The following is a 25,085-nucleotide window of genomic DNA, read 5'->3' on the forward strand; positions in this document are numbered from 1 at the left end:
CCTCTGGACTTGCTTCAACAGGTCCATGTCCTTTTTTCTTATTTTCAGAGCTTGTTTCTCACACTGTCCTGCCATGGGTCAACTGTACTTTATACAACTGTTCCATATTTACTTGAATTCTTTGGATTTGTTTCACGAGTTAGTATCTTGTTAAAATTTTAAAGTAACACTTTGATGAACTTTATTTTTTTAATTCTATGGTTTTACACTCTAGGTTGCCTTATAAATCCCTGAGGTTATGTGCCAACCACTGTACAATGTCTGCAGTTTGAGATTTGACTATTGAGATAGTTATTATGAAACTGCTCTAAAAAAAAATAATTACCAGTACTAAAGAAGACAGTCCATTATTGTTCCAAAAAGAAGACAGAAGGAACCAAAATGGTGGAAAGAGCTCAAAGTTTCAAGCCAGAGTCATGGGGATGCAAAGGCTATGATATTGCACACAAAGTTATTACATTTTCAAACTGAGTGTGAACCAGCAGTATTTTGTCAGTTATCCTGGGCTATTAATTGTGTCTGGTGGATGAAAGCCTTTTTGTAAGCAGCAAACACAGCTCAGTGTGAAATGAATCCCCCCCATGCTGACAAGCTCTTAATAAGCAGCTACACCACACTTTGTTTTATTCTTGTTCAATGCTCATGACATACTACAAAGTATTCAAGTTGTGTTGCAGAGATAAAATCATTAATTTCCTCCTGAACTTTTGTACTGCATATCACCACAGCCTAAGATTGCCTCCCAAACACTAGCAAACAGATACTGTCCCCAGCAAGAACATTGATTACTGTTATCCTGATTTTACAGATGAGGAAAGGAAACATAGGAACGTCTAGGTCAAAGTATGACAATTTTCAGTGAGCAATTTGAGATATCCATGCCTTTATGTCTCACAATAGTTTGTAGTATCTAACAGCTTCTAAGTCCAAAGCACAACTACTGGCACTTTCAGCAACAGCTGCAGATGCTCAGCATTTCTGCAAGTGTGACCCCAGGTTCTCAACAGTTTCCACAGAAAATCAAGTAGCCATCTGTGGAAATTCTCTCCCCCCCCCGCCCCCAATCCTGTGAAATGACTCTTCACAGCACAACTGTATTGCTGAGAAAAGGAAAAAAAACCCTAATTTCTCTAGGGTAGCATTAAACCACCTTGACCATGAGATCACCTTTTTCTTTCTGCAATCCTTCACCTCATTCATTACGCGGGCCCCATCCCCTTTGATACACACCACTGTATACACACCCCAGAGAGCAGAGAAGCAAGAGTCCCAGTGAGAAAGCAGTATTTGACCCCTTAATTAAAACAAGATATCCTCAAGAATTAACACAAGTTTGAAGTGACACTGTACAGCTTTAAGTCTCCATTTCTATGCTTCACTTATTTTTGGTTTTAAGTAGTAATTAAAACCAAAGGACTTTACCACTCACCCATGTCCAGCCTTCTTGTTCAGGTCCCAGCTTCCCCTACTCCTGACCACACCTCAGCCTCTCCCCTCCTCTGCTGTCTCCCTGTTACGGCTCTCCACTCATTTTCTCTCCTTGTCCCATTCTGCTTGTCCACTGAAGATCTCATCTTTTCTCCTCCCTGGTCCAGCTATTAGTCTACCTACTGTTGAGCTTTTGTAGAGAACTTACACAGTCTGTACGATGAACTAGAAGTGGACTGAAGGGTGCATAAAGTTGTCCAGGTATTAAATTTAGCGTTGCAACTGGAAGGCTGATGTTTAGCAAGCTGTTCATTCTCTCTCTTTAAATTATTCTGTGATCCTAGGTCTCTGTCCCAGGCCCCTACACAACTTCTACTAGTAAAGACACACTTCCCCTGCCTATCCCCTAAAAGCAAGTTCAGTGAAGTGCTGTCAGTTTTGTAGATCATTAGGTTAAAACCCCCACCAACCTCAAACAGCCCTGCTTTCTTAATTGATTACTAACCCAAAGAAAAAAGACAATGTGACTTAAACAGATTTTGGGGTGGACGTTGCACCTACCACCTATCCCAAACTCACTCACTAGAATCAGCCTGGCTTTAAGTTTTAGAGTTCAGTCAAACTCTGAACAAACTGAACAAGCAGAGGAAAATGCTCATGGGATGGACAAAGTCAGTCCACTTATCCACAATGCTACTTTACAGCTACTAGGCTTTCTAAAAATATTATGATTACTAAACAGATAAAAGAGCTTTTTAAAATTAGACTGATGTAGCTGTTTTGTTCCTTAAGTATTGGTACATGTGGAGCAGCTGAGAAACCTGATTCTTCAGGCCCCATCTTGAAAATAATTACTTACAACATTGCAAAATGAATTTGGGTTTGCTAGATGAAATCTCAAAATATACAGAAACATGCTTTAGAAAGTAAGTTCTCATAGTTAACGCTAAATATCTGTAGATATTTACATAGCTTGTTTCTGATGAAATAAGAAAGCAATAAAGCAGACTACAGTATAGCTGCTAGTAAAATGACTTTAGAAGAACTGACGATCGTTTGGGTGAAATTCTGATATTCTTAACAACTTTGCAGTTTCTTTTCCTTGAGTAATACCATTAGCTTCAGAGAGATTATTTATGAAACAAGGTGCTGCAGTTCATTACCATTAAGGATATTAGAATCTTACTTAAGAAAGACAGACAAGGGAAAAAAAAGGGCTGTTAACTGCAATTACCAGACTGTACTAGTAAGTCATTTTCTCAGACTTCATTCAATGTATTTAAAAAATATTAGTCTATGATAAAGTAGCTAGTGGCACAGAAATGTACCTTTTGAAAAAAAAAAATCTATATTCCATTACATGGTCTAAAATCAATGTCACTGGCAAATAAATTGAAATAGATTTGAACACTACTAGATCTACTTGAGAGCCATCCTTCTTCCAGGGACTGGTTCTGTTATAAAACCATAATCACACACAGACACTGCTGCGTCATGCTTTATTTGGATTATATAATTATAAGAACTCAGACATTCTAATTGCTCCAACCAGGTAACTGGGTGTGAAAATGATGAAAATGAAGTACGAAATATATAGTCACTTATACTTGCAAACTATGAAATCAGGTCTTTATTGAGTGTAAGTAGCTGTTAATGGGAAGATTAGAAAGATATTGCAGAGATAAGAGAAGGATGACAGAAGTCCAGTACGTGTGTGAAGGCAGCAAGGGGCAAGGCCAGCACATTGCAAGGTAACTGCCATGCACTATCCAAAGTTCAGTGCCTGTATTAACATTAATAATGATGCTCATGAAACTTGCTTCTGTCTTACTTTCTAGGGCTTTCTTCTATCTAAGGAGATTTTGAAATTTTTCTTGTTTTGCTTTTTTTTCTTTCATTAATAGATCTGAAACTAAGAGAAGCTTAGTCTCTTACCCTATTACATGTCATGTTTTTCAAAGACCATGAATTAGCTTAAGTGTCGAAAGAGTTGTATGTCACCTCAGATATCCCTTCAAGTACTTGGCTGTAATTCCATGCAGGCACACTTGGTGGTTATTACCAAGGAAAACTACACAAAGAAAGAAAACTAAATTCCTCTTCCAGGATGTTTGCCTTCTAACAGCTGACTTAGAAGACTCTTGGACTTAAAACCAGGTATATATTCAGGTGCCAACCTGAGGTGAGGCTTATGTTTCCCTTCTGACCAAAAACGGCTGTCTTGTCTGTCACGTCAGGTCATTTCCTGACTTTCTCATCCAAATCCCAAACTAAACTGGGGATATGGAAAGCAAGACAGGCATTTCTCTGTCATGTTTTTATAGAGACAGCACCTTCTCACTCATCATTAACTCCACTACATTGTGAAGAGAGGGGATGAAACAGGTCTCTAGCACTTAAACAGATCAAGCCCAAAAGTGAATAAACCTCATTTTCTCAACCACCCTTGTTTAAGACTTGTCTATCCCAACTCCGCCGAGTTTTCCTTAGTATTTGTTTTTGAAAAGAAATCATACAGCTTTCTGGCAGTATCAGTAATGAATGGCATGGTAATGTGCTAAAAAGCCCTGACAAAAACCTGACAAAGTGAATATAAAACACTTCTATTCTTCAAATCACACTGCCTCATTTAGAAGTTAATTAGGTAGGACAGACCAAAGCACTGAAAAGCAACCATGAAATGCAGCAATTCAAAAGTTCTACCAAGCAAACATACAAACTTTCAGTATTACTATAAATCCTTTCAAATCAAATCAATAATAAATCCTAGACACATTTCACATGCATTAAATACTACTAATAAGTGGGATTATTATATATAACAGGTCATTTAATTTAAGTACTAAAGATACTGCAGTATACTCAGAGGAGGAGAGCTAAGACCAACCAGGTGTCACCCTGATCGTATAAAGCACTAATTTCATAAAGTACCACCTTCTGGAATTAAGTTCCAAGTCAGGAAGGTACGCAGAGTTTGGAAGAGGATTGCTTAATACTAAATCCCAAGAACATTAGCTTTCCATTCAAAGTTTACTCCTACAGACAGAAAAAAAAGTACAAGATGTCTGAATTCCAAAAAGCAGCACAAATCAAATTACTAGGAAGACCATATTTTTACAATAATCCTACAAACTATTACCAATCCTAAGAATAACATTTAAATAGAACAGCTTCTCTGCAGGTTTTCTCATTTCTCAATATTTTCATTTGCACCAATACATGTAGACCTATGATTTTGCTTCAAGCATCACATTACATCTTACAGAGTCCGACAACTACTCATTCAAGTGTGCAATGCAAGCGAACAGGCTTGCCGTGTCTCTCATTTGTTCCTCAGATGTAATTCTTAGCACTGAATTCCCTGCTGTACTTTTGATTAACCTTATTCCATTGTGCTGGTAAGAGCTTTGTGAATATAAGCACAATCTTCCCCTGAGACACATGAGTAATTCCAAAGAAAGACTAATAGTCTGAGGCCACAACCATAAAGGGATGTTAATTCTGATGAGACCAGATTCTGCACTGTTGTTAAGTACATTAAAGACAAGCCCATTAACTCTGATACGGATTGCTCTTCCTTCCATCAAGGGCTGGACTCGGCATGCTGGACTTTACCTCATCAAAATCCAGTCCTAACATAGTGTTTACTGTCTGCTCCCAAAATAAAGAAGTATAGAAACACTTTGATTTCAAACAACAGCAATAAATATTTGTTGAGAAATAGACTAATGCAGACCCTGGTTATCTTCTTTAGCAATCCCTGAAAACCCTAGTGAAAGGGGATTTTGCTATGTGACCTGCACATTTAGGACTACCCACTAGTTCTACAGGCTGAGGATGTATCTTCAGACTCTGCATGCTGAAGCAGAAACTAACTCCACGTATGTGGATCCTCATCCCTATGAGAACCCTTGAGTTCAGCGGGGTTCTGTTCAAGAGCCTGTGGGAGACCAGGACAGACTTTGCCTTAAACTTCCCAGCTATGGAAATACTTTTGGATGGGCCTAATTCTATTAACTACTTTTATCATTTTTTCTTTTCCCTGAAGAATTTTAATGGGAGTGAAGTATGTGCTATGCATGAAGGAATAGGTCAAACTTTAGGCTGGTGAACTTCTGGCTTCTTTAACTACTTGAAGGGGAGTATAAATCTGTTACAGGACGGTATTTCACCAGAGACAGAGCACTGCTAATCATCCCTTTCTAGAAAAAGGAAAAAGAAGTTTATACCAAAACAAACATGAGTCTATAGCTACAGGACCTGTTATCTGCAGATTATCCCATAAATGTGGTCTCAAAAATAAGTACTTTCACTTACAACTTATGGTGATGCCAAGTTCCACATTATGCTTCTTTGGTAGTTTTACATGAAATGTTCCACTGCTTGGTATAACTGATTCTATAAAAAAATATTTAAAATATTAGATAATTTGTTAACTCCAACTGCATGTATTTACACTATACATGTAAGCTGATGAAATCCCATCAGCATCACAAACCACAGATGCAACACAGGTGCTGCGTTTCACAGAAGTGAAGGAAGTAGGACATATGAAGTATGATTTATACCTCTATGGGTAATTTCATAGTAACTCAACTTTTTTTAAGATTTAACTGAATTTATGAAGATTGCATGGGCCAGCAGCCAGCTGAGACTGCAGGTTTTTAGCTCATATGCAAGTTCTGTGATCACACATGAAAATTTTAGTGCTGGCAGATAACTTTTAATTAAAAGTACAGGAGATCAAGTCTTTAGGAATTCAGGCTTTTTTTGCTGTAGGTCTAACACTTTTTAAACTATCCACTGAGGTAACTGCCATGGATTTTATTTCTACTAGGAAGAAAAGGAATCAAAACATCACTAACTGAGAAGTGCTTGGAGCTGAAGGCAAAAAAAATTGGAACATACAGCACTGTATTTGAATGCTGACTTTTGGCATCACAGCTTCCAAAAGTTTCAGCCTTGGCTTGAAAATGATTGAAATTACAGCTATGGAAGCCTTTAAACATACATGTGGCAGAGGCGTCTAACCACGAGTATGAGTTTGCTGTCATGGAGCAAATGGGAACAGCACAAACAAGTCCAGGGATTGAAATACACGTGACTTCAGGTGTATGTAAATTATTTTCTCATTATTTGGTTTTCTTATTTTTTAATATTTCCTAGGTACATGAATGTACATATTGTACTTGGCCTTTTTTTTTTTTTTTAACATTATACTAGTTGCATGCATACTAAAGTTTATACAGAATTGCTCTAGGAACCTTTAGCCTGCTTTTGATATCATGATTTATAATACCATTAACAATAATCACACTATGCAAAATACAGAACATCTGACATTGTCATGACTTCAGAGCTACTGTCAGATGAAGTCTTAAAAGTTTTTACTATTTAAATAGTGGAGCACTGCACATACATAAGGTGTTCTTGTTTGATTTACACATTTTGTGATTTTATAGGTGTATTCTGTACGCTTAAGCACATTACAGAAGAAAGGAAATCCATGAGTAATAACAAAGACTCAGCAGCAACATTAACAGTTATTTTTCTGGCTTTTATTAATTCAGTTTCTATTATTTTATTTAGATTGTTGATTTGAGATACTGTAAGTGAAACTCCTCAGAGTTTTCTGCTTATCCACCCTTTTATAATCCTTTTCTGTCTAGTAAAACATTTCATTAGCTGGCCTGTAGAGGAATTGTCTCTGCTCAGCAGAATATTTCTATCTCAGGGCAGAAAAAATGTCTGGAAATAACTCAGAGGAGGGACTGTCACCAGACCTTATTACAGGACTTGTCATTTCTGTTTGCGTTCTGAAGCACACTGCAGGGCTAGATGAAATGAGCAAGCTGTACAAAAAGACACATTTCAGACAGGTCACTAGAAAACTGAATGGTGTATATGTGAGAATGTACTTGGGATTTATTCCTTCACTTTTCTTGCAAGACAGAATAACAGCACATTCATACCTGCAACATCAAATTCTATTTCCAAAGTGACCTTGTTGGTGATAGAGGAGTCTCTGAGCAGTTGATTGGCCTCATCAAACGTGCTGTCTTCTGTCGGGATCCCGTTTATTGCCACTATTCTGTCTCCTATCTGCAGCACCCCACACCTTGGTACACAATGATACAAAACAATCATCAGATGTGCATGTTACCAGAACCAGCAATATTAAACACATTCAACTTAGCCTTGAAGGGGAAGTGTGGCACAGCAGCTCAACAGGCCACCCAGGCACAGAGAGGGACAAAAGCCGCTGCTGCCCCTTTGCACCAGGACACTACCAAGCACTTCCAGCATGGACTGTGCTCTCTAGGTTCTGGGACCCAGGAAGAAGGGGCACAGCCTTCATGCCTCCACTCCATCCTTGGGCATCACCTCTGCCTCTGGGCTACAGGTGTTGCAGCTCTGTAATGGCAGTTAGCACTTGCCTATGCAGCTACAATCGTTCTCATGCCACGACTAAAGACGTACAGAAGCATATAAATGCAATTGAAATGCTGCAATGAAATCATTACTAAGTCAAAATTCTGATACTCCCTAAGATTTGGTTCTATACCAAAACTGAACAGAGGGGGACATGGCCTCTGCCGTTGCACATTGGATTATCACTATTTTGACTTCAGTGATGTTTCTGATTTTTTTTTTTTTTTTTTTTTTGCTTTTGCATGAATATAGCTTCCAGTCTCCTGCTGGAGGACTCTGGGTGATAAAAACACTGGTGCTTGTCATTCTTCTTATAGCTGATCAAGCACATGAAATATCATTGTCAGAACAGTTTATTACCTGCCACACTTCCATTGAGCAAGGCCCTGCAATTTGGCACAAATGAAAAGCAACAAGCCTCAAGAACCCCAGGGAATGCCCACCAGAACACACTCAGCAGTCAGCTGAAAGAACCTCACCTTTCTGCCGGACTGTCAGACTCGATATAGGAAATGAGAGGTGGAGAAGACAAGGTCTCAGTAGCAAACACGCTACCCTGGAGCTGTATCCCAAACCCGACTATGGGGTCAGCAGTCAGCACTACTTCTGTGGTTTCAGTGTGGACGACCTGCCCAGCCAAACCAACAGTGCTAGAGGCTAAAGACACTATAAAACAAAGCAGACCAGGAGGAAAGACATTCATACACGGCAGAAAATCCATAGCTTTTTGAGAAAATTGATGTGTATGATAAACACAGTCAACAAAACATCTCTTTTAAAGTCAATTTAGATTGAAGTTTATAAATTATGTATAAATGGTTTTGACATAGAAGAGAATAGAAAACAGCTGGTTGTATGTTAGAATGCAAAAAGATAGTTCTTACAGTGAGTAAAATAAATGTGTTTGACACCCCCACCCCAAAAATCTCAGAACATTCTTAAATTCTGTTTGCATTAGGTTTGAGGCGTGGATGAGCAGATTTTTCACAGGAGCTAAGGGAATTAAGAGGCGCAAGCCCAGCTATTATTCAAGCTGATTCCCACAAACTCTTTTGAACATCTCACAGCAAAGCATTGCTATTAGCAACAAAGCACATGGCCCAGGCTTGCTTGCAAGAAATAAGGATGCCTTCCTTTGCATGTTTACTACACATCAGCAATTTGTCAGGCTAACTGGGTATATAAGCAAGCTGAACAAACCTCTCTGTTTTAGCAACCAGTATATCTCAAGAGACTGTGAGGAAAAAAGTTCTTTGGTGTCTCTCAGAGGAACTGGGGGATTCTTTTGTGAGAAACACAGGCAGCTACTTCTGTACTCCTGATTTACACCCACTGTTCTCACTCTTGTTCTGAATAGGACACATTACAGAACAAATGAAGATACAACCAACATTGAGATTCAATGCAATTACCTTTGAAAGAAGGAGACTGCTTGATCTCTGCCTAAATGTCGATTGTATAATTGTTCAAATTCCCCCAGTGACAAACTACTGTCTTTTGTTATGTCATACACAGAGAGCTGGAGTTTTTCAACTCCTGTTCAGACCAGTAAAGTTACGATAATCCTCCAACGTCAGGGATTTGGAATGTTTTCATGTTATAAATTTATTTACAGATTTATAAGCCATTTTTATACATCATATTTATAGGTTATAAGCCATTACCTCTCCACCTCTAATTTCCTTCAAGACCCATTTCTGCCTGCAATTGCTACTAAAAATTAGATAAAAGTTCATGGTTTATCTGAGGGACTGTTTAACTGTGAATTTTTTTTTTTTTAGATCTGGGAAACAATTAGTTCTTGTTTTTACAATATAGATAATATCAGAACAGCTGTACAAAGATGTCAGAGGTTGTCTAAGTATTTCCCGTATGTTGGGGCTACAAGCATTAGCCTTTTGCCGTGAAATATTTAGTATAAAATCTGATTAATGTGGTACAGTTGGCAATGACAGTTGTTGCAAACGTTTCACTTGCCAAAAACCTCATGAGTTTCTGTTTTCTCCCAGCAAAGCTCCTTTCAACTCTGAAACTGGCTTCTAAATTACTGTGAATTCTCACTCATATCTTTTTTTAGTTTTCCTTTCTAAGAACTGTGTATTATTTCCGTTTCTCAACAGCTTCCTTCTTACTGTTTCTTTTATCTGGACTCAGTAAGAAATGTTCATACCCAAATGAAAATAGTAGTAATCTGTTCTTAGAAATGCCCACCAGCTTTAGCGTTTATTGCTTGTGAGAAATAGGTTTCTCCAGCCCTCAGCACGGCAAAGGCTAAAATATGACTAAACCAGATAAACTCAAAGTAATATAGTACCAGATGCCCTAACACACCTTCTAGAAATGTCTAAATTTAGGGCATCCAAGCTCAGAAAAGTTCCATTTCCCCTTTAAGTCATACAATTAATTACTTGTTAACTGTATCTTTCCCATCACTTATGTGTCCATTCCCCAGTGCAGCAGGCATCTAGCTAACTCTGTAACCTTCTTACTCTTTATCTAATGCCCTACCAGGAACCTAAAGGTCTCACAACATTTATTTCAACTTTTAGGACAGCTGAGGTTTTAATTCACTGGGAAATTAAGTCACCATTTGTGTGATTTAAAACTCACTCTGATAAATATTTTTACGATGTGGATACTGAAAAGACAGAGTTAGGAACTCCCCCCACTCCAAAACAAAATGAAACAGGAACAAGAAAAGCAGAGATGAGAATCATGTAACACTAGCTGTCTGCTAAGCCTGTATAAAATGTCACAGGTACCCAAACCCATGACTTAAGAGTGTGTTTGGGTTTGTAACTCAACAACAATTACAGCAAGAAACACTGTCATTTTTTTGGCTGCTTGATGGATTCAAAGTTTTACAGGCCAGAAGGCAGCGTTATTGATTTAAAAAGGGGGTATGGATGTATATGTAGTTTCAGTGAACCCTGGCTGCTACTGCTACGGGTACATTTTAGCATACTTGCAATAGTTTTCATCCAACTCTTAGCAACAGTCATGGGGGCTGGTTTACTATATGCTCTGCAGTTATGTAAATAATAATCCTGAATTTGAAGATTATGTACTTGTTACTCTTATTCCTGCAGCCGTATGAGAAGCAGAGCAAGATGTATTTAAAGGTATGTATATGGATTGTTATGCCTGCAGTCTCCTGCTCTGACTTCTGAGAAATTGCAAAACATACACTATTCTTCCTGGTAGCTGCTAGCTTGGATGTGCTGAGAAAACAGCACCCGTGTATGTCTAAGACCCTCTCTAATTTCTACCAGATGTGCAGCCCTAGTAGCTATCAAGTAAGTTGGTATAAAATTATGTCTCACTTTCAAGTACTAATATGGACCTATTACAAAGTACTTCAGGATTTAAACTTTAACCAAGCAATAATCCAAGTGTGTCCACAATGAATACCATACTTTCAAACAAACAAACAAACAAAAAAGCAGAGAAAGAATAAAAATTGAAAGCAAGTGGCATAAATAAAGCTCGTGACAGCAGGGCATACCTTCAATTTTTACAGCCACATGTTTGGAAAGATCTATGTAACTAACACAATGATTGTAAAATCATGGCCATAAAAGTCTTGTAACCCATTGTACCATCACACTTCATCATGAATTTTGGCATGATCACATTAAGTTATGCAGCTTTTTCTAAACAAATGGCATTGTAAACTTTATGGCACCCTTCACCACTACAACCTTTTCTTCCCAAATGACATTCCTAAAAGATTTATTAAAAGTTACAGTAATAAAACCCTCAAATAATCCCATTGGATTAAAAAAAAATAAATCACACTAAAATCAAGAGAGTGCGCTATTCCTTTTCTACAAAAAGGACAGCTGTTGATGCTACCTGGTTCTCATGAGTCTCCCACACAAAGGGAGAGAGGCAAGGTTTTCCAAGCCCTGTTGATGGATAGTGAAAGGGTACAGGACCACTCTCTACAATGGTCACTTCTAGCACATTCAGTCCAGTGTGGGTCTCTTATGTTGGCTGTTACTGCAGTCACAGCTATGGGTATAAGTCTAGCCACAGGAGTAAGGAACTTGGCATGGGCTGAAAAGCAAGCTCACAGAAAGTGCCAGCAAGCCTGGCTGGCCAGCCAGTTCTGATCCACGGTTGCTGATGCAGTCACTGTTCATAATGAGGCACAGACTCAGTCAGTGATGGGGCCAGTTCCACATATTTTGTAATGCATTATATCCAGACCTCACCATGCAAATGTGTATAAACTACCCCACAACAAAGCCTCATCCCAATTCCTCCTGGTTGGAGATTTGTTTAATCACAGCAGCCTGTCATCCCCAGGGCCTTCTGACTTGAGGAATCTTTCAGGTGAGCTACAGTGCTTATGTGACTGTCCCACTTAAATCTAATGTCACTGGTCTTGTTTTGAGCTTTTGCAGGACAGCAAATTTCAAGGGCAAGGCTTCCTTGAAAGAAAAATATCTGAAAAATTTAACAAGTAACAGCTGTCTCTAAGATACGTAACAGGATTAGCTTTGCAGGATTGCGGTCCTTTTTTTGGATGGAACAGTTATAATATAGTACAATCAAAGAACTATTTTTTGCATCTGCATTATTTTACTATTCAAATCAATTACTATTAGTATAACATTACTACTGTTTCTCACGTGCACATGAGGACACCTAAGAGCTGGACCCCTAGTGATAGTGATACCATAGCATGGATGGACACACCATCTCCCCATGACCCAAAAGAATGCATTAAAAGCTAACATGTCAATAAATGAGTTGTAAAAAATGGCTGAACAGATTAAAAACCAGAAATGCACTTTCAGGCAAATGTTATGTAAAAATACTTGCTTTAAAAAAAAAGAACATGGAAACAACAAAAAACTGCAAGAAAGCAAAACCTCAGTTCCTTTCTCAAATGTTTTCTCACAACTGCACAGTGACTGGCTTTAGTTGGAGGCTGCTGGTTTGCTCCGCTTTTGCTATATGACCATGGGAAATTGTTAATACAGGCAGCAGCACTGTGATGCACACCAGTTCGGTTTTTCCAGAGCCGACCTGTGAGCTTTATTAGCCAGAGCGGATGATTTAGAGAGCAGTTCTCACCTCCCTGCTCTGGAGGAACTGAGCTGCTGAGGACCACACAAAGATGGACAAGCCAAAAGGAGAGGTGGCACTTACATGGAGTCTGGGAAACAAAGTGCTGATGCAGCCATACTCTCCGGCCCAGCAATATGCAAAGTGGAACAGCCTGAAATATATCTACCCTGGCTTGGGAAATTACTGACTCATGGGAAATCCATGCTTTGAATTCCAGAGAGTAGTCAGAAAGAAGGCTATTTAGTCTTTGCTGTTATTTGTCACTCTTCCTCACAAAAATGACTGTGCAGGTTATGGTGTAGATGTAAACATTAAAACTGCCTAGGAGGTAGTGTGGCAAGCTCTTCTCCTTCTGTAATGTGATAGTTGGTTGAGCTTACCAGCAATCTGTTTTTGACTGCTCAGCTATGAATTCTATTCCCTGATGGAAACAGCAAGAGTGGAAAAGGGAATTTGAAAATCACTTCACTAACGGTATAACAAACTCTTCCAGAATTATCTGAAGAAAACATTGCTTTATATATTTCACATGAGATAGTTAAGCTGCATGGCCTCTACTCATCTCATTGTAGCACTGGACAAGAATTTTAATGATGATGTTTCCCTACAACTAACACGAACTCCAGTTGTTCTCTCTTCTGCCTAGTGTGTGTATATATATTAATTAAGGCACTTTGTACCTTTTTTCTGTATCTTCCCCCTCTTTCACCCATTCACTGCACATTTTGAGCAAATGCTGTTACCACCTACAGGAGCTTTTGAAGTCCTTCTTTTTCATCTTCCGCCTCATCATTGTCCCACGTGGGCTGGTGGAGTAGAGGCTGCGAGGTAATGTCCCCATGTTCAGGGAACTCAGGCTGTATGCACTCATGGAGGTAGGAGAGAAGGATGAAGACACCAAAGCTGCTGTAAGAAATCAAACACTTGGCAAAACAGCACTCAGTCTCCACGGAAGAGTGCGGCACATCTATAACTCATCAACAGATCAAACAATGTGTATGATGCACAGGAATGGTTTGTGTGTTTCCAGTAACAAAGACATTAAACCACATAGGTGACCATAGGTAAAAGTATTGCCAGCATTTCATGAAAATACCTGCTGGAAGGTAATAAAGATACTGTAGATAAAAAATAGTACATTCATAGTATACAACTTATTTCAGGCAAAGCACATTAAATTAAATTTGTCAACACACATCCATGAACCAATGCAGATCAATACGCCTAGATACACCAGTTTTAGAAATGCCTTTTTGTAGTAGGTAATTTCTGACAAAAGATTTGTGAGCAATGCTTTGCATTCAAAAGTCACGCTTTATATACACTACTCAAATCTAATGATCTACTCATATAGCAGAAGAGCTGATTCATTCAGAATTTTCAAGCCTTTTCCTGTCTACAAAGGTTGCCTTGTTACAGAGAAGGCATAAAATGTCAGAAATAACCTCGGCATGGCTATGAAAAAGTGTAGCATCCATAAAACTGAAAAGGTTTTAGTGTCTGAAATGGGGAAAAAATGAGTGAAAGAAGAGGGGAAGGAGGAGGAGTAAGAAAAGGAGGAGAGAATACGTCAGCAGGAAAAAGCGTGGAACATTACGAAGGCTTTTTTGAGGAGGCGCTTTCTGGAATTTCAAGGCTGGCATCCTGCAATGGTCAGGGTGGTAGGTGTTATAATGGTGGTAGGTGAGGAGGCTGCTGTGGCTGTTGGTACACGAATCCCAGGTAAGTTGCCTGCTGCTTCTTTGAACCTTCACTGCCCGCATGAAGGGATGATGGAAAATCAGAAAACAAAAAGGACCAGAGAAGAGGGAAAAGTAACTGAACTGCACAAACACACACAAAAAAAAAAGTCCAAAAATGAAAATAAATTGAAAATAAAATAAAATAATAAATAACCTGGTCTTGTCTTCTTACCGGGGGTGCTAACTTGAGGAATAGACATCATATTTTTTTCTCAGAATAAATGTTTCTGACTGGGTTTTTTTGGTTTGCTTTTTTATTTGTTTTTTAAAAGGTAAGTACTTAATCAATTTCTAATCTCACTCTGGCTTTAGGAGCTAAGATTACAAACTTCCTTAGAAAATACTAAGGTATCACATATGGGCACTAACTGAAGGTTAGTAAGTCTCTGCTTTCATTCTACACTAAAAAGGCCAACCAGATACTATATATAGCACTGCCTGGAATGGAGATGTTTACTTGCCCGTCATTTCAATTTACTGCATTGGCATTTCAATTTTGCCAGCATCTATTGTTTATTAAGCCTGTTTATAAAGCCTGTTTATTAAAGAAAAGAGTTCTTATTGATTAGCTGGATGTGCAATTTAATGTTTTTTTAAAAACTTGATCTTCAAAACTTTAAAATGATCCTTTTCTGGATGAAATTGGAGACCATACTTGACTGCTGAATCTACATATGGGGAGCCTGGGATATGCCAAAAGTGAAGGCCAGTACTTGCCAAGAAAATGGGAAGCATTTCAGTTGATGTGTCAAATATTAAAGGAAAATGATTAAAGTCACTCGTCATTAAATACAGTCTATTCATCATTAAATTCAGCGTCGCTGTGTCCTTGCTGAATTGTAGAGGCACACTTAAAACTGGGAACTATTCACTGAATATTTGCCTTAAAACCACTGAGGGATTCACCCATACTATGAAACGTAAGTTACAGTCTTTGGCCCATGAGCCGTGTATTACCTGTGTCTCTCTGTGACCTGCTGTGCCTATAACGGCTACAGACACGTATGACCCCATGCTGGACTTCAGTAGCCAAAAATCGTGACTGTTCAGGTGGAACCCACACCTTGCCTTCACATCTTACTTCAAGGCAAAATAAGGGGCGAAATGGGTAGCCCTCGCAGCAAGCACTGCCAGAAGAAAAGCTATCCTTTTGTTTCACTTCATGAGTAACAATCTGCTAGGTGTATGAACATATCAGCCCTCCTGCGACCCACAGCCAATGCATGTCACTACAGCAGGAGTATGCCACCAGGGAAGGGAGAGGAAAGGGAGAGCGCAGGGCAACCCCCTGTGTCCCTGCAGCCTTGCGGGGTGGTCGGGACTCTGGGGACCCTGGCTCTGTGCCCTCCATTGGGTTGCCCTGGTCCTGCGTCCCTCCCCAAAACTGCCTCTGACTTATTGGAATCAAAAGAAATTATGTTTCCACACACTCCCCCCCCCCCAAAGGTAAGAAAGGCGAGGGTGGGGTGTGATGCCAGGGGCAGGAGGGGTGCTGGGCCCCTGGGGTGCCTCACGCACTGGCACCGGCGCCAGCACCCTCAGAGATTTGGAAAACATCAACCAGGAGAGTCCCAGAAACAGCAGCAGTAGCCTGATACCACCACATGTGTCTTATGGACTTATCCTATCTTCTTAGATGAAACCTTTTCTTTGATTACATGCATAGACAGCAAGGTTTCTGAACTTTAACTATGGTGTAAAAATTAAAATCTGATAAGAACAATGTGGCCAGGTGGATTTTCATTATTTTTAAGTTGCGGTGAGCCTTGTTTAATTAAAAAGACTGCTTGCAGCAGGAAATTATCTGGTAGTCTTTGGGTTTTTTTTGTTTTTTTTTTTTTTTTATATATTTTCACACTGAGAATAGAGATAAAAAAGTCCTACAAAGTGGGAAGTACACAAATTCAGTTTGCTCAGCTTGTAGAAGGTTAATCCCAATTCAACAAAAGTTCTGTAAAAAAAAAATAAATCCCATTGTGTGCAACTGTAGTAATTTAGTGGTAATTTGAGCTATTCCAACCCGGGGTTGTGTACAGCAAACATAAAACTAATGGACCAGCAAGAGAAATGAATGTTAGCAGCACAGTATAAAGGAAAAAAACCATGAAAAAGAAAGCTGATCTTTTATAGTGCTCTCCATTTTATTTTAGGGCTAAAATTTCAATTTATTTTATATACTGACTTTCCTGCCCATTTTAAATTCCTAACATGTTCCCATAAGACCAATAACTGAGCTCAACAGATACAGCCCTAATGACTCAGCTTATCCCAGACACATAAAGGGAGCTTTTCCAACTCCACAGCATCTAGGCCATACCACACCTGATGAAAGGCTGTTTCCAGGAGAGTACTTGCTTCCATAAAGCACGTTACGTCTCGCATTGGTCATGATATTGCAGTGGCACCACCTGGCGAGGGGCTGGGAAGGACTGCGAACATCCTAGTTATTCTGCCTTACTTAAGAAAACAACTTTATCACCTCAGGGAGATTTCTCCCCGAACGACGCTCTTAGGTAGTTTCTGCAGATCCCCTTGATACAATTTTGTAGCGGCCAGTTCTTAACTCTGGCATGGCAAGAGCATTGCTTTGTCTTAGCATCTAACTGGGTCAAGCTGACTAGCACATTAATAACATCAATTTGTTTTAAACGTTGGTTAAGAAACCAACTGCTTCAAGTAATCTACAATTTTTACTTAAAAAAGTAAAATACAATCATCTACTAAAATCTTTGGCCCTGGTACTCATCTTCCCAAAAGAAACACTCTTCAAAGTTTCTCTAACCAGCCCAAAATTGCGTGACATCTTTGCATCAGCAAAATGAAAGATCTGTTTGCAATGCACTGTCATAACTGAAAAGAAGGGAAATATATTGCACAATTTGGTCTCCACCTCATTCTTCCTCTGCAGTATAGCTCCCTGCTCCCTCACCCCTCAAACCGGCTGAAGCAGAAAGGGGAAGGAGGTGCAGCTGAATGATGGAAGACTGTGGTACCACAAGGGTTACTTTTTGTTCACCCTGGTCTAGGAGAAATCAGTGTCTCCTCAGCCACTACTTCAATATTCGCCACTCTGACAAGCTGACTACAGCACTGCTTATCCAGGGACAGGCTAGATCTCAGATAGACGTCCAAGAACACTTACCATCACAGACATTTCTAGGCCTCAGAAATCTTGTATTGGTCTAAAGGAGGCAGAAGCACAGTACCACAGGCTCAGAAAATGGTACCACTGGTTCATGCTGCAACACAGGTATCTATTCTCTGTGTATTTGATAACCCTTGCTACTCCTCTGGTATCCACCAACGTGTAGTATTTTAGACTGAATTTATGAATGCTGTGAATTAAGCCACTTTCTCAGGATTAGTCAGAAGACAAGACAGGCAGCTCTCATCTGCAAATACTAAAACATTTTATGTATACTTGATTTGAAAATGAAAAGCCATTGTCTTCAAGCATGTTGGTATGAAATAAATATGGTGGAAAAGGGCTGGGATCTAGGGAATTGCTTCCAAACAGTGCTTTTTCATAAGCACTGACAATGATCCCATGAAGCAATCTCAGAAGTACTTTAAAAGAAGATGCAATAAATAATAATGCCATCAACAAGTGAAAATACTGGGGTGGTGGCGGCGGTGTGTTTTTTGAGGCATTTGAGGGGAGAACAGGTGTTATTACTTAAGTGGTCAAAACAGACAATCAAGCCAATATGCTGAAAAGAAGTTGGCTGTGGTCCTCCCTCCCTGCTCTAAATTTAAGAAGCAATTTAGAGATTCATTTACTCTTTAATTTACCTAGTTGCCTCCCCAACGACCGCAACAGTAGAGTCAACAGGTGTCTTTATGTACATCTACAAGTGTGCAGAGCCATTTCTCAGTAAAACATTTCCCTCTCTATCCATAGGAATCTCGGAGGGTACATTAAGGTCGAGAAAACACAGAGATTCTTAGAAACTGCAGAAGCGCAGCCTGGGGAGCTGAAACAACATTTACAGACATAACTGCCGCGATAGCTTTCTTGGCCATTCAGCAAGGGCAGGCAAAGTAAAAGACAGAAAAAGAAAGGGGTATTTGGTGCTACAGATCCTCTTACCATGCTCTGGGCCTTTCAGTGCTAGCCGTGTCTGGTGGTGAGGAAGAATCTCAAGTTTGACATTATCCGCTGCATTAGCCAAAAACTGCGTTGCTTCTGCCAGCGTACAGTACTCCATGCTGGTGCCATCAATGGACAGAATATGGTCTCCTACATGCAATGCACCGCATCTACATAAAAGGGGAAAAACTCAGTATGATCAGATATGCTCTTTCTTGGAGAATGAGTTTTACTGCCTTCAAACTGGTCATGACAACTATGAACGTGTTCTTTTTTTTCGAGAGAGATTTGTGTTTTGTAGGCATTGTCACTGGTCAGACTTTATATCTATTTGTACAAACCTTAAAAACAATTCAGTTAATACAGTATATGCCAAGACATCACTCACAGAACTGGAATGGGGTAGCTGACTATAAAAATGTGTGTGAATGGCAGCTGAATAAAATGAGAAGAGCTTAAGGAGACTCAAATAACTTGGTCACATATCCCTCACACAAGCACCCAGTTCATCATTTTTTGAGTTATAGTTTGAACATTTATTAGTACAAAAGCTGTAAATGATGATGACATTATGCAGTAGTCAAACAAATAATGAAACCAGGGCTAGCATGGTGACTTGAGGAGTGGGGTGGGGAGGGGGCTATCTGCTAAATCTTGCTGCACTCAAGAGACTGGCTACTGGATGAGTTGAGAAATGCAAACACAGCAGTCAGCATCCCGACGTACCAGTCAAGTGGACAGCTCCTTTAATTGGTTACCCCCTGTGAAATGGGAGAAAACAGAGGGAGAAAATTAAAGCATCCTGCACCATTGAACTGGAGAACACCCCTGGATCAATGGCCGTCACTCTCAAAGTTTCTACTGTAGGGAAAAGCCCACAGAGGAGCTGTAGACTCACTGCTACAAGTGGGTGCTACCAAAAGCACCGTTGTCAAAGAGGAGTTACAAGGTAGGGTGACTGGGGTCATGCAGGAGGAATTTGCTGCTGAAACATAATATTTAAGGAATTTTAAGATAGAGATGTGTATATAGAAATACACTGTATATGTATAAACACATACACACGCACACACACGCACACACCCCAGAAAAGATTCCACAGCTCTGTTACAGAGGTTTAGACCACTGGGGAAAAATACCTAACTTTTTTTTTAAGGGTTTAAATGGTTTTATTTAAAGGTTTAAATGAAGTGGAAAAATTACAGCAAAATAATTTCAAGACACAGAAGCCAGTCTTCCTAATACCTCAGCTGCATTCTAAAACACCAATAAAAAAATCCAGAAATAAGGAGTTCCATTTCACTGTGCCACAAGAATGAGTGATATATTCTAAAAGAACACTTCAAGGTTGCAAAGCCTCAACATCTACTTCCCTTAACAGCTGTTCCATATTGTGGGCTTACTTTAAGAATTCCAATGTGGTGTTATTTTTTAAAATCTTAATCTCCGCCACAGCACTGCATGTAATAGAGCAGACCTCTAAACTGTGTTGCACAGTGCAAGTAGACAGTCACATATTACATGGGGGCTGGCTTACACCATTGAATACTACATGAATGAGCTGAAGTAAATGGTGTCCTGGAAGTCTTAAACTCAGTAGTATGGAATAACAATCTGACAAAGTGCTAATTTGAAGACCTGCAACCTTGAAAGCATCTGGTTCAGTCAGTTTTATCAAAAAAGGGAAAAGTTAAATCCAAACCAAAGTACAAATAAAATGTATGTATGGACCTGCAGTGTCAGCCGTCTGTCACACTCACCTGTCTGCAATACTCGCAGATTTGATTTTGTCTATGACAATGACCTGTTTGTTGCAGCACATCGAGGTAGTTAGTGCAACCCCAAGAGCAGCCCCAGGAGTTTTGGCAACTTCAACTAGCAGTGGCCCAGATGCTGTTGCTACTGAATCTGTTAAAATTAGACAACAAAAGATCAGTATTATACCAATATGGTACTTACGCAATTTTCGTATATTCCCACATAAAATCTCCACAGCTAGTCTGTCTCTCTAACTAGATAACATGCCACTTAAAGAAATTATGGAATAGCATCAGTTTAGGTGTCAAGAATCAGCTCTTAACATTGCAAATTATAAAAGTAAGATGAAATTTGTGGATCTGGGATGTCTGGAAGGTTCTGAGTGTGTCAGAAGCAGAGATGGACCAGGTTACAGAACCGGGATGTGCCGGTGAATCACTTTCTCAAACAACTGAAGTTAAAAATTACCTGGAGTTTAAAATAGGCATGCTGAAGAAACAGAATTAATGAAAAACCTAGAAAATTATCTGAAAAAAATGAATAGGTGAATAGGTTAGAGGAGGATGCTAGCTTAATTTTCAGAAAAGAAGGGGAACCTCTGTGTACAACAGCTATAATAATCAAACGAAGAAGGAAAAGAAAGAGTTGACAAGAAATCCCTCACAAAAACAAAGGACGATTTAGGAGAAAATTGTGAAAGTGCAGGAGGCTTGACAGCTAGAAATAGTAAGAGTTAAAGCAAACTGCATGTGAGGAAGTTCAGAGGATTTTTGTAATATCCTGTCACTGGATAAAGTACTGCCTTGCAAGAGGGCACAGACAGTAAATGACCAACCCTGAAAAAAGAAAGCAGAAAAACAGAAGGCAGCAACAGTCATGATTGACAACTGTGGTGAGGAACTATGCCCAAGAGAGACAAGTGCTAGACAGAACAAAGGAAAAAGACAGTAGGATGCTTCCTAAATGCCAAAACAGAGCAGGCAGTGATAAGGGTGAAGTACATTCTGGAGACTGCCTGAGAACTCCTGCTAGCTGATACCTATCGATCAACTGATCTCAGTGGAGTAAGGTACAGTAAGAAAAGACGTCCTTTAAGGACATAAAAAGACTGAGACAAAGAAAATGGTATCAGAAGCCTTTGGAGGTGCTTACAATCATCATAAGGAAAAAATGAATAAAAAAAGACTCAGGCTGGAGCAAAGTTACCAAACGTCCTGCTAGCAAACAAGAGGTTTGTATTCACAGAGTACTGGAGCCTGCTGTAAGAATACCAAGCAAACATTCAACTATGATGTCTCTCAGAAGTCCCTGAGATTGAAGCTGTAGAAGAACTGCAGCTGGGCTTCAAAGTATGGAGGAGAAGACAGATATAAGATATTCCATTCAGTCCTAAATCTAGAATATCAGTCCAAAAATGTAATTCTGACACAAAAGAGAAAGACTGAAACAGTGTATTTATTGTACAAAACTAAACATATGATGATATATATATGATGATACAAGAAACTGAATGAGAGCTTGATTAACTTAACACTCAGCTAAAGTGCTCTTCCTAGAGAGTGATGTAGGTAGACTGGATATAGAAATCGAGTGAAGAAAGGTGCTTGGATGGAATAACACACAATACCAGTAAAGCATCAGTTGATTATTACAGAACTCCTTTTTCCCCCACAATCTGAAATATTTTTTACATTCCTGTTGTCTTTTTTCTAGTTAGAAACCTGAGGGTTTTAAGGGGAGATATACTATTTTTAAAAGTGCCCATTAAATCAGAGTGATTCATTTTCAGATCATTTTCATAATTTACATAAATCAGAGTGATTCAGCTGGGACTGACTTTTTGAAGGCTGAACTTCCACAGGCACTATCAAAATAAGCTGTTCCACAAATCTGAAGCGAACTTTAAACTGTGATCCAAAAGAAGAGAGCCCACCCAGTAGCATTCCTGGATGGAGCTGCAGGCACTAAATAGCTTTAAAGCTGGATGAACCACCCTCAGCAGCCACCTGTCTTCCTCTAGTGACTAAATGGGGAAGTCATCGCAACCTAACTCCTGCCCTAGATGCTTTGGTTAAGGGTCTGAGTGAGGCAGGGTTCATACAGTACTTGCATACAGCCAAATAAGCACGCACAGCGGAGCAGACTTTAAGGATTCCCGATTCCCATTCCTGTGCTGAGAAACAATTCTTTTCTTCTGGAATATTCCAGTGGTTTCTAGAGCTACAAACCAGCTCTCCAAACACAGGGAAAGACAACTCAAGCAATGCTTATCTTCAGTACCGTGACAAAGGTTTGAGCTCACGTCGATCCAGAAAATGGCAAAGCTCTACTCGTTACTGGCCTATTGCTAGTTCTTTCTGTAAGGATTGCCTTGAGGAGAGGGAACTAAATGCAAGTATCTGTTGAGAATGAATAAATCTTTCAGGATGCTGCTCCTTTCTCAAGTTACTTGAGAAATGCACAATCAGCTTATGCCGTAGTGTTATTTCCCACGTGCCTGTGCAAATGCAATGGGAAGGCAAACCAAGGCGGACAGGATGAATAAATAAGATAACTACATTAGAGGAACCAGAAGAGAAGAAATGGAGTGTGTCTAACTGTGGAACATAAACACAGGGAAGAGAAATCAGAAAGCAATAATCAAGCACACATTCCCTGACAGAGAAGGATTAGTTTATCATGTTGAAGTAAAACATGGATATGAAAAATGAATTATACAGGTATAAATTATTCATGTGTGAAGATGTTTCAGTCATTAAGATATTTACACCGTGACTGAAGCACTTACACACTATGTTGATTTATTGGCTACGTAATTACATAAGATATACTGATGAATGTTTCCATGAAAAACGCTCTAGATTTTTGATTTTGTTAATAATTTTTCTCACTTCTGAGCACTGCATCTCAATCAGTACAAGAGGCTTGATTAAAACCTCCCAGAGGAAGCAGCATTGCTTTCCACATGCTAATACATTTTCTCAGCTAGATAGCAACACACCTTTTTTATTTGACAGCTTAAGTCACTAGCAACAAGCGGGTTTGTTCTGAATATACCTTTATGATGTGTAAACTTACTATACAATATATAAAAAGTTCTGGATAAAATAAGCAATGTCACCACTCTCCCTCAACTCAAAGGATAATCAGAAATAATTTTCAAAGTTGAAAAAAAATATAATTTGTTTAGCTTGATAAAGTGTTCTCATTACACGTGTGTGTTTCTGTCTTTGTAAATGCATGTAATCTGCTAAACCTTACCGATCCTCATGGCTTGTTAAATCCACTTCAACAATTGGTGGGTGCTGGAAAAGAGGAAACCTCTAGGATCCCCATAGTGGGGAAGCCAACAAAGCGAGCTGCTTGTATTAGGCAGCAGGGGATCTACATGTGAAATAGAACCTATAAATGCCCTAAAAAGGGAAAAGCTTCAGTCATAGCTTCATATTAATAATGAAACTAAATCCACAGGAAACCAAATTTTTTTAGTTTATGATGCTTTCCTCCCAAAGCCTTCTTGTACTTAAAGCTGGGAAGTGCTACTATACCGTGAGCTTGCTCCTGTAGGAACACTGAGCTCTGTTGCTATTATCTGTGCTCTGCAGCTTCTCAGTTACCTAACTGGAAGGTTTTGGGCGCTTTCTTATTTTTTTCGGAAGCCATGGCAATGCAAGGTAGAAATCATTTGTCTGAGCAGCTTAAAAGAGCCAAACAAGAAGGAAGGATGTCAAAACAGATGTTGACCTTTAAGAGCCAGTTGAACCAAGACTGCTGCTGATCTTGCCTGGACATTGCTGTGTCTTCTAGCAATGATGTGATTGACTAACAAGTGGATACCTTACTATCTTACACCAATTTTCCTCTCGCCAAGCTTCTTCCCTATTAGGTGTCCACAGGTTAATAATTTTTTCACCTGTAGCCTTCTCTGTTATTGTGATTCTCTGACTAAAAGCATTAAAAAAAAAAAAGAAAAAAAAGAAGGCAAGTCTGTACCAGTTCAGATCAGTAAATACGTGGATAGTTCCTCAGACCTTGCTGTTCTCCCAATGCAAAGTTTTAATGCTTTTGTAGGAATGTATTCACATATCTATACGTGTCTGACTCCTGTCAAACTAGAAGACAGTATTTCACAGAAATAATTTTTATTGGTCAAAAAAACACGCTCTCCTGCTCCCCACATCTTTCTTTTTTCCCTTCATACAAAATCTTGTATGAAGCCCACATATAGCAAGTAGAGCAATCTCTCTGACAGGTAGAAGCTTTCTTTTGTTCATTCAGTTCTTGTCAGTACACCCGATTCTTTACCTTCTTTTTTTCTGTAACCCTAATTTTTATAGCCAGTACCTGTGTGCCTCATGATCAGACTAGTCAAGAAAGCAAAATGTTAATTAGAACAATAGGACACCCAGATCACATTTTCAGAGCAGTAAGTCACTTAAGCTCTGGTCATATGACACCTGGATATGTTTCTATAACTCTCCTAAAAGGAAAAACCTCTTCTAATCCTAAAGCAAAGTTTCCAGCACCAATATTCAGAGACTGGATCAGTAGCTGGG

At 39.3% G+C, this 25,085-nt stretch overlaps 1 protein-coding gene across 11 annotated transcripts in view; it reads right to left on the bottom strand.

Annotated features, from left to right (window-relative positions):
* GRIP1 (glutamate receptor interacting protein 1) overlaps positions 1-25,085 on the bottom strand; it is a 328,611-nt gene that overhangs the window by 30,513 nt on the left and 273,013 nt on the right. For 6 of the 11 annotated variants that reach the window (XM_040595938.1, XM_040595940.1, XM_040595935.1 and 3 more), the window contains 6 exons: positions 20,532-20,679; positions 18,772-18,941; positions 13,690-13,845; positions 8,340-8,526; positions 7,401-7,546; positions 5,746-5,826 (listed from right to left, as the gene is read on the bottom strand). In XM_040595938.1, coding sequence (XP_040451872.1) covers positions 5,746-5,826; positions 7,401-7,546; positions 8,340-8,526; positions 13,690-13,845; positions 18,772-18,941; positions 20,532-20,679 — 888 coding nt within the window. Of the gene's footprint in view, positions 1-5,745; positions 5,827-7,400; positions 7,547-8,339; positions 8,527-13,689; positions 13,846-14,536; positions 14,693-18,771; positions 18,942-20,531; positions 20,680-25,085 lie in introns of all 11 variants that reach the window. The other 5 variants (XM_040595944.1, XM_040595934.1, XM_040595942.1 and 2 more) reach the window with 4 other exon arrangements.

Source organism: Falco naumanni, chromosome 5, assembly GCF_017639655.2.
Source record: "Falco naumanni isolate bFalNau1 chromosome 5, bFalNau1.pat, whole genome shotgun sequence".
Lineage (NCBI taxonomy): Eukaryota > Metazoa > Chordata > Aves > Falconiformes > Falconidae > Falco > Falco naumanni.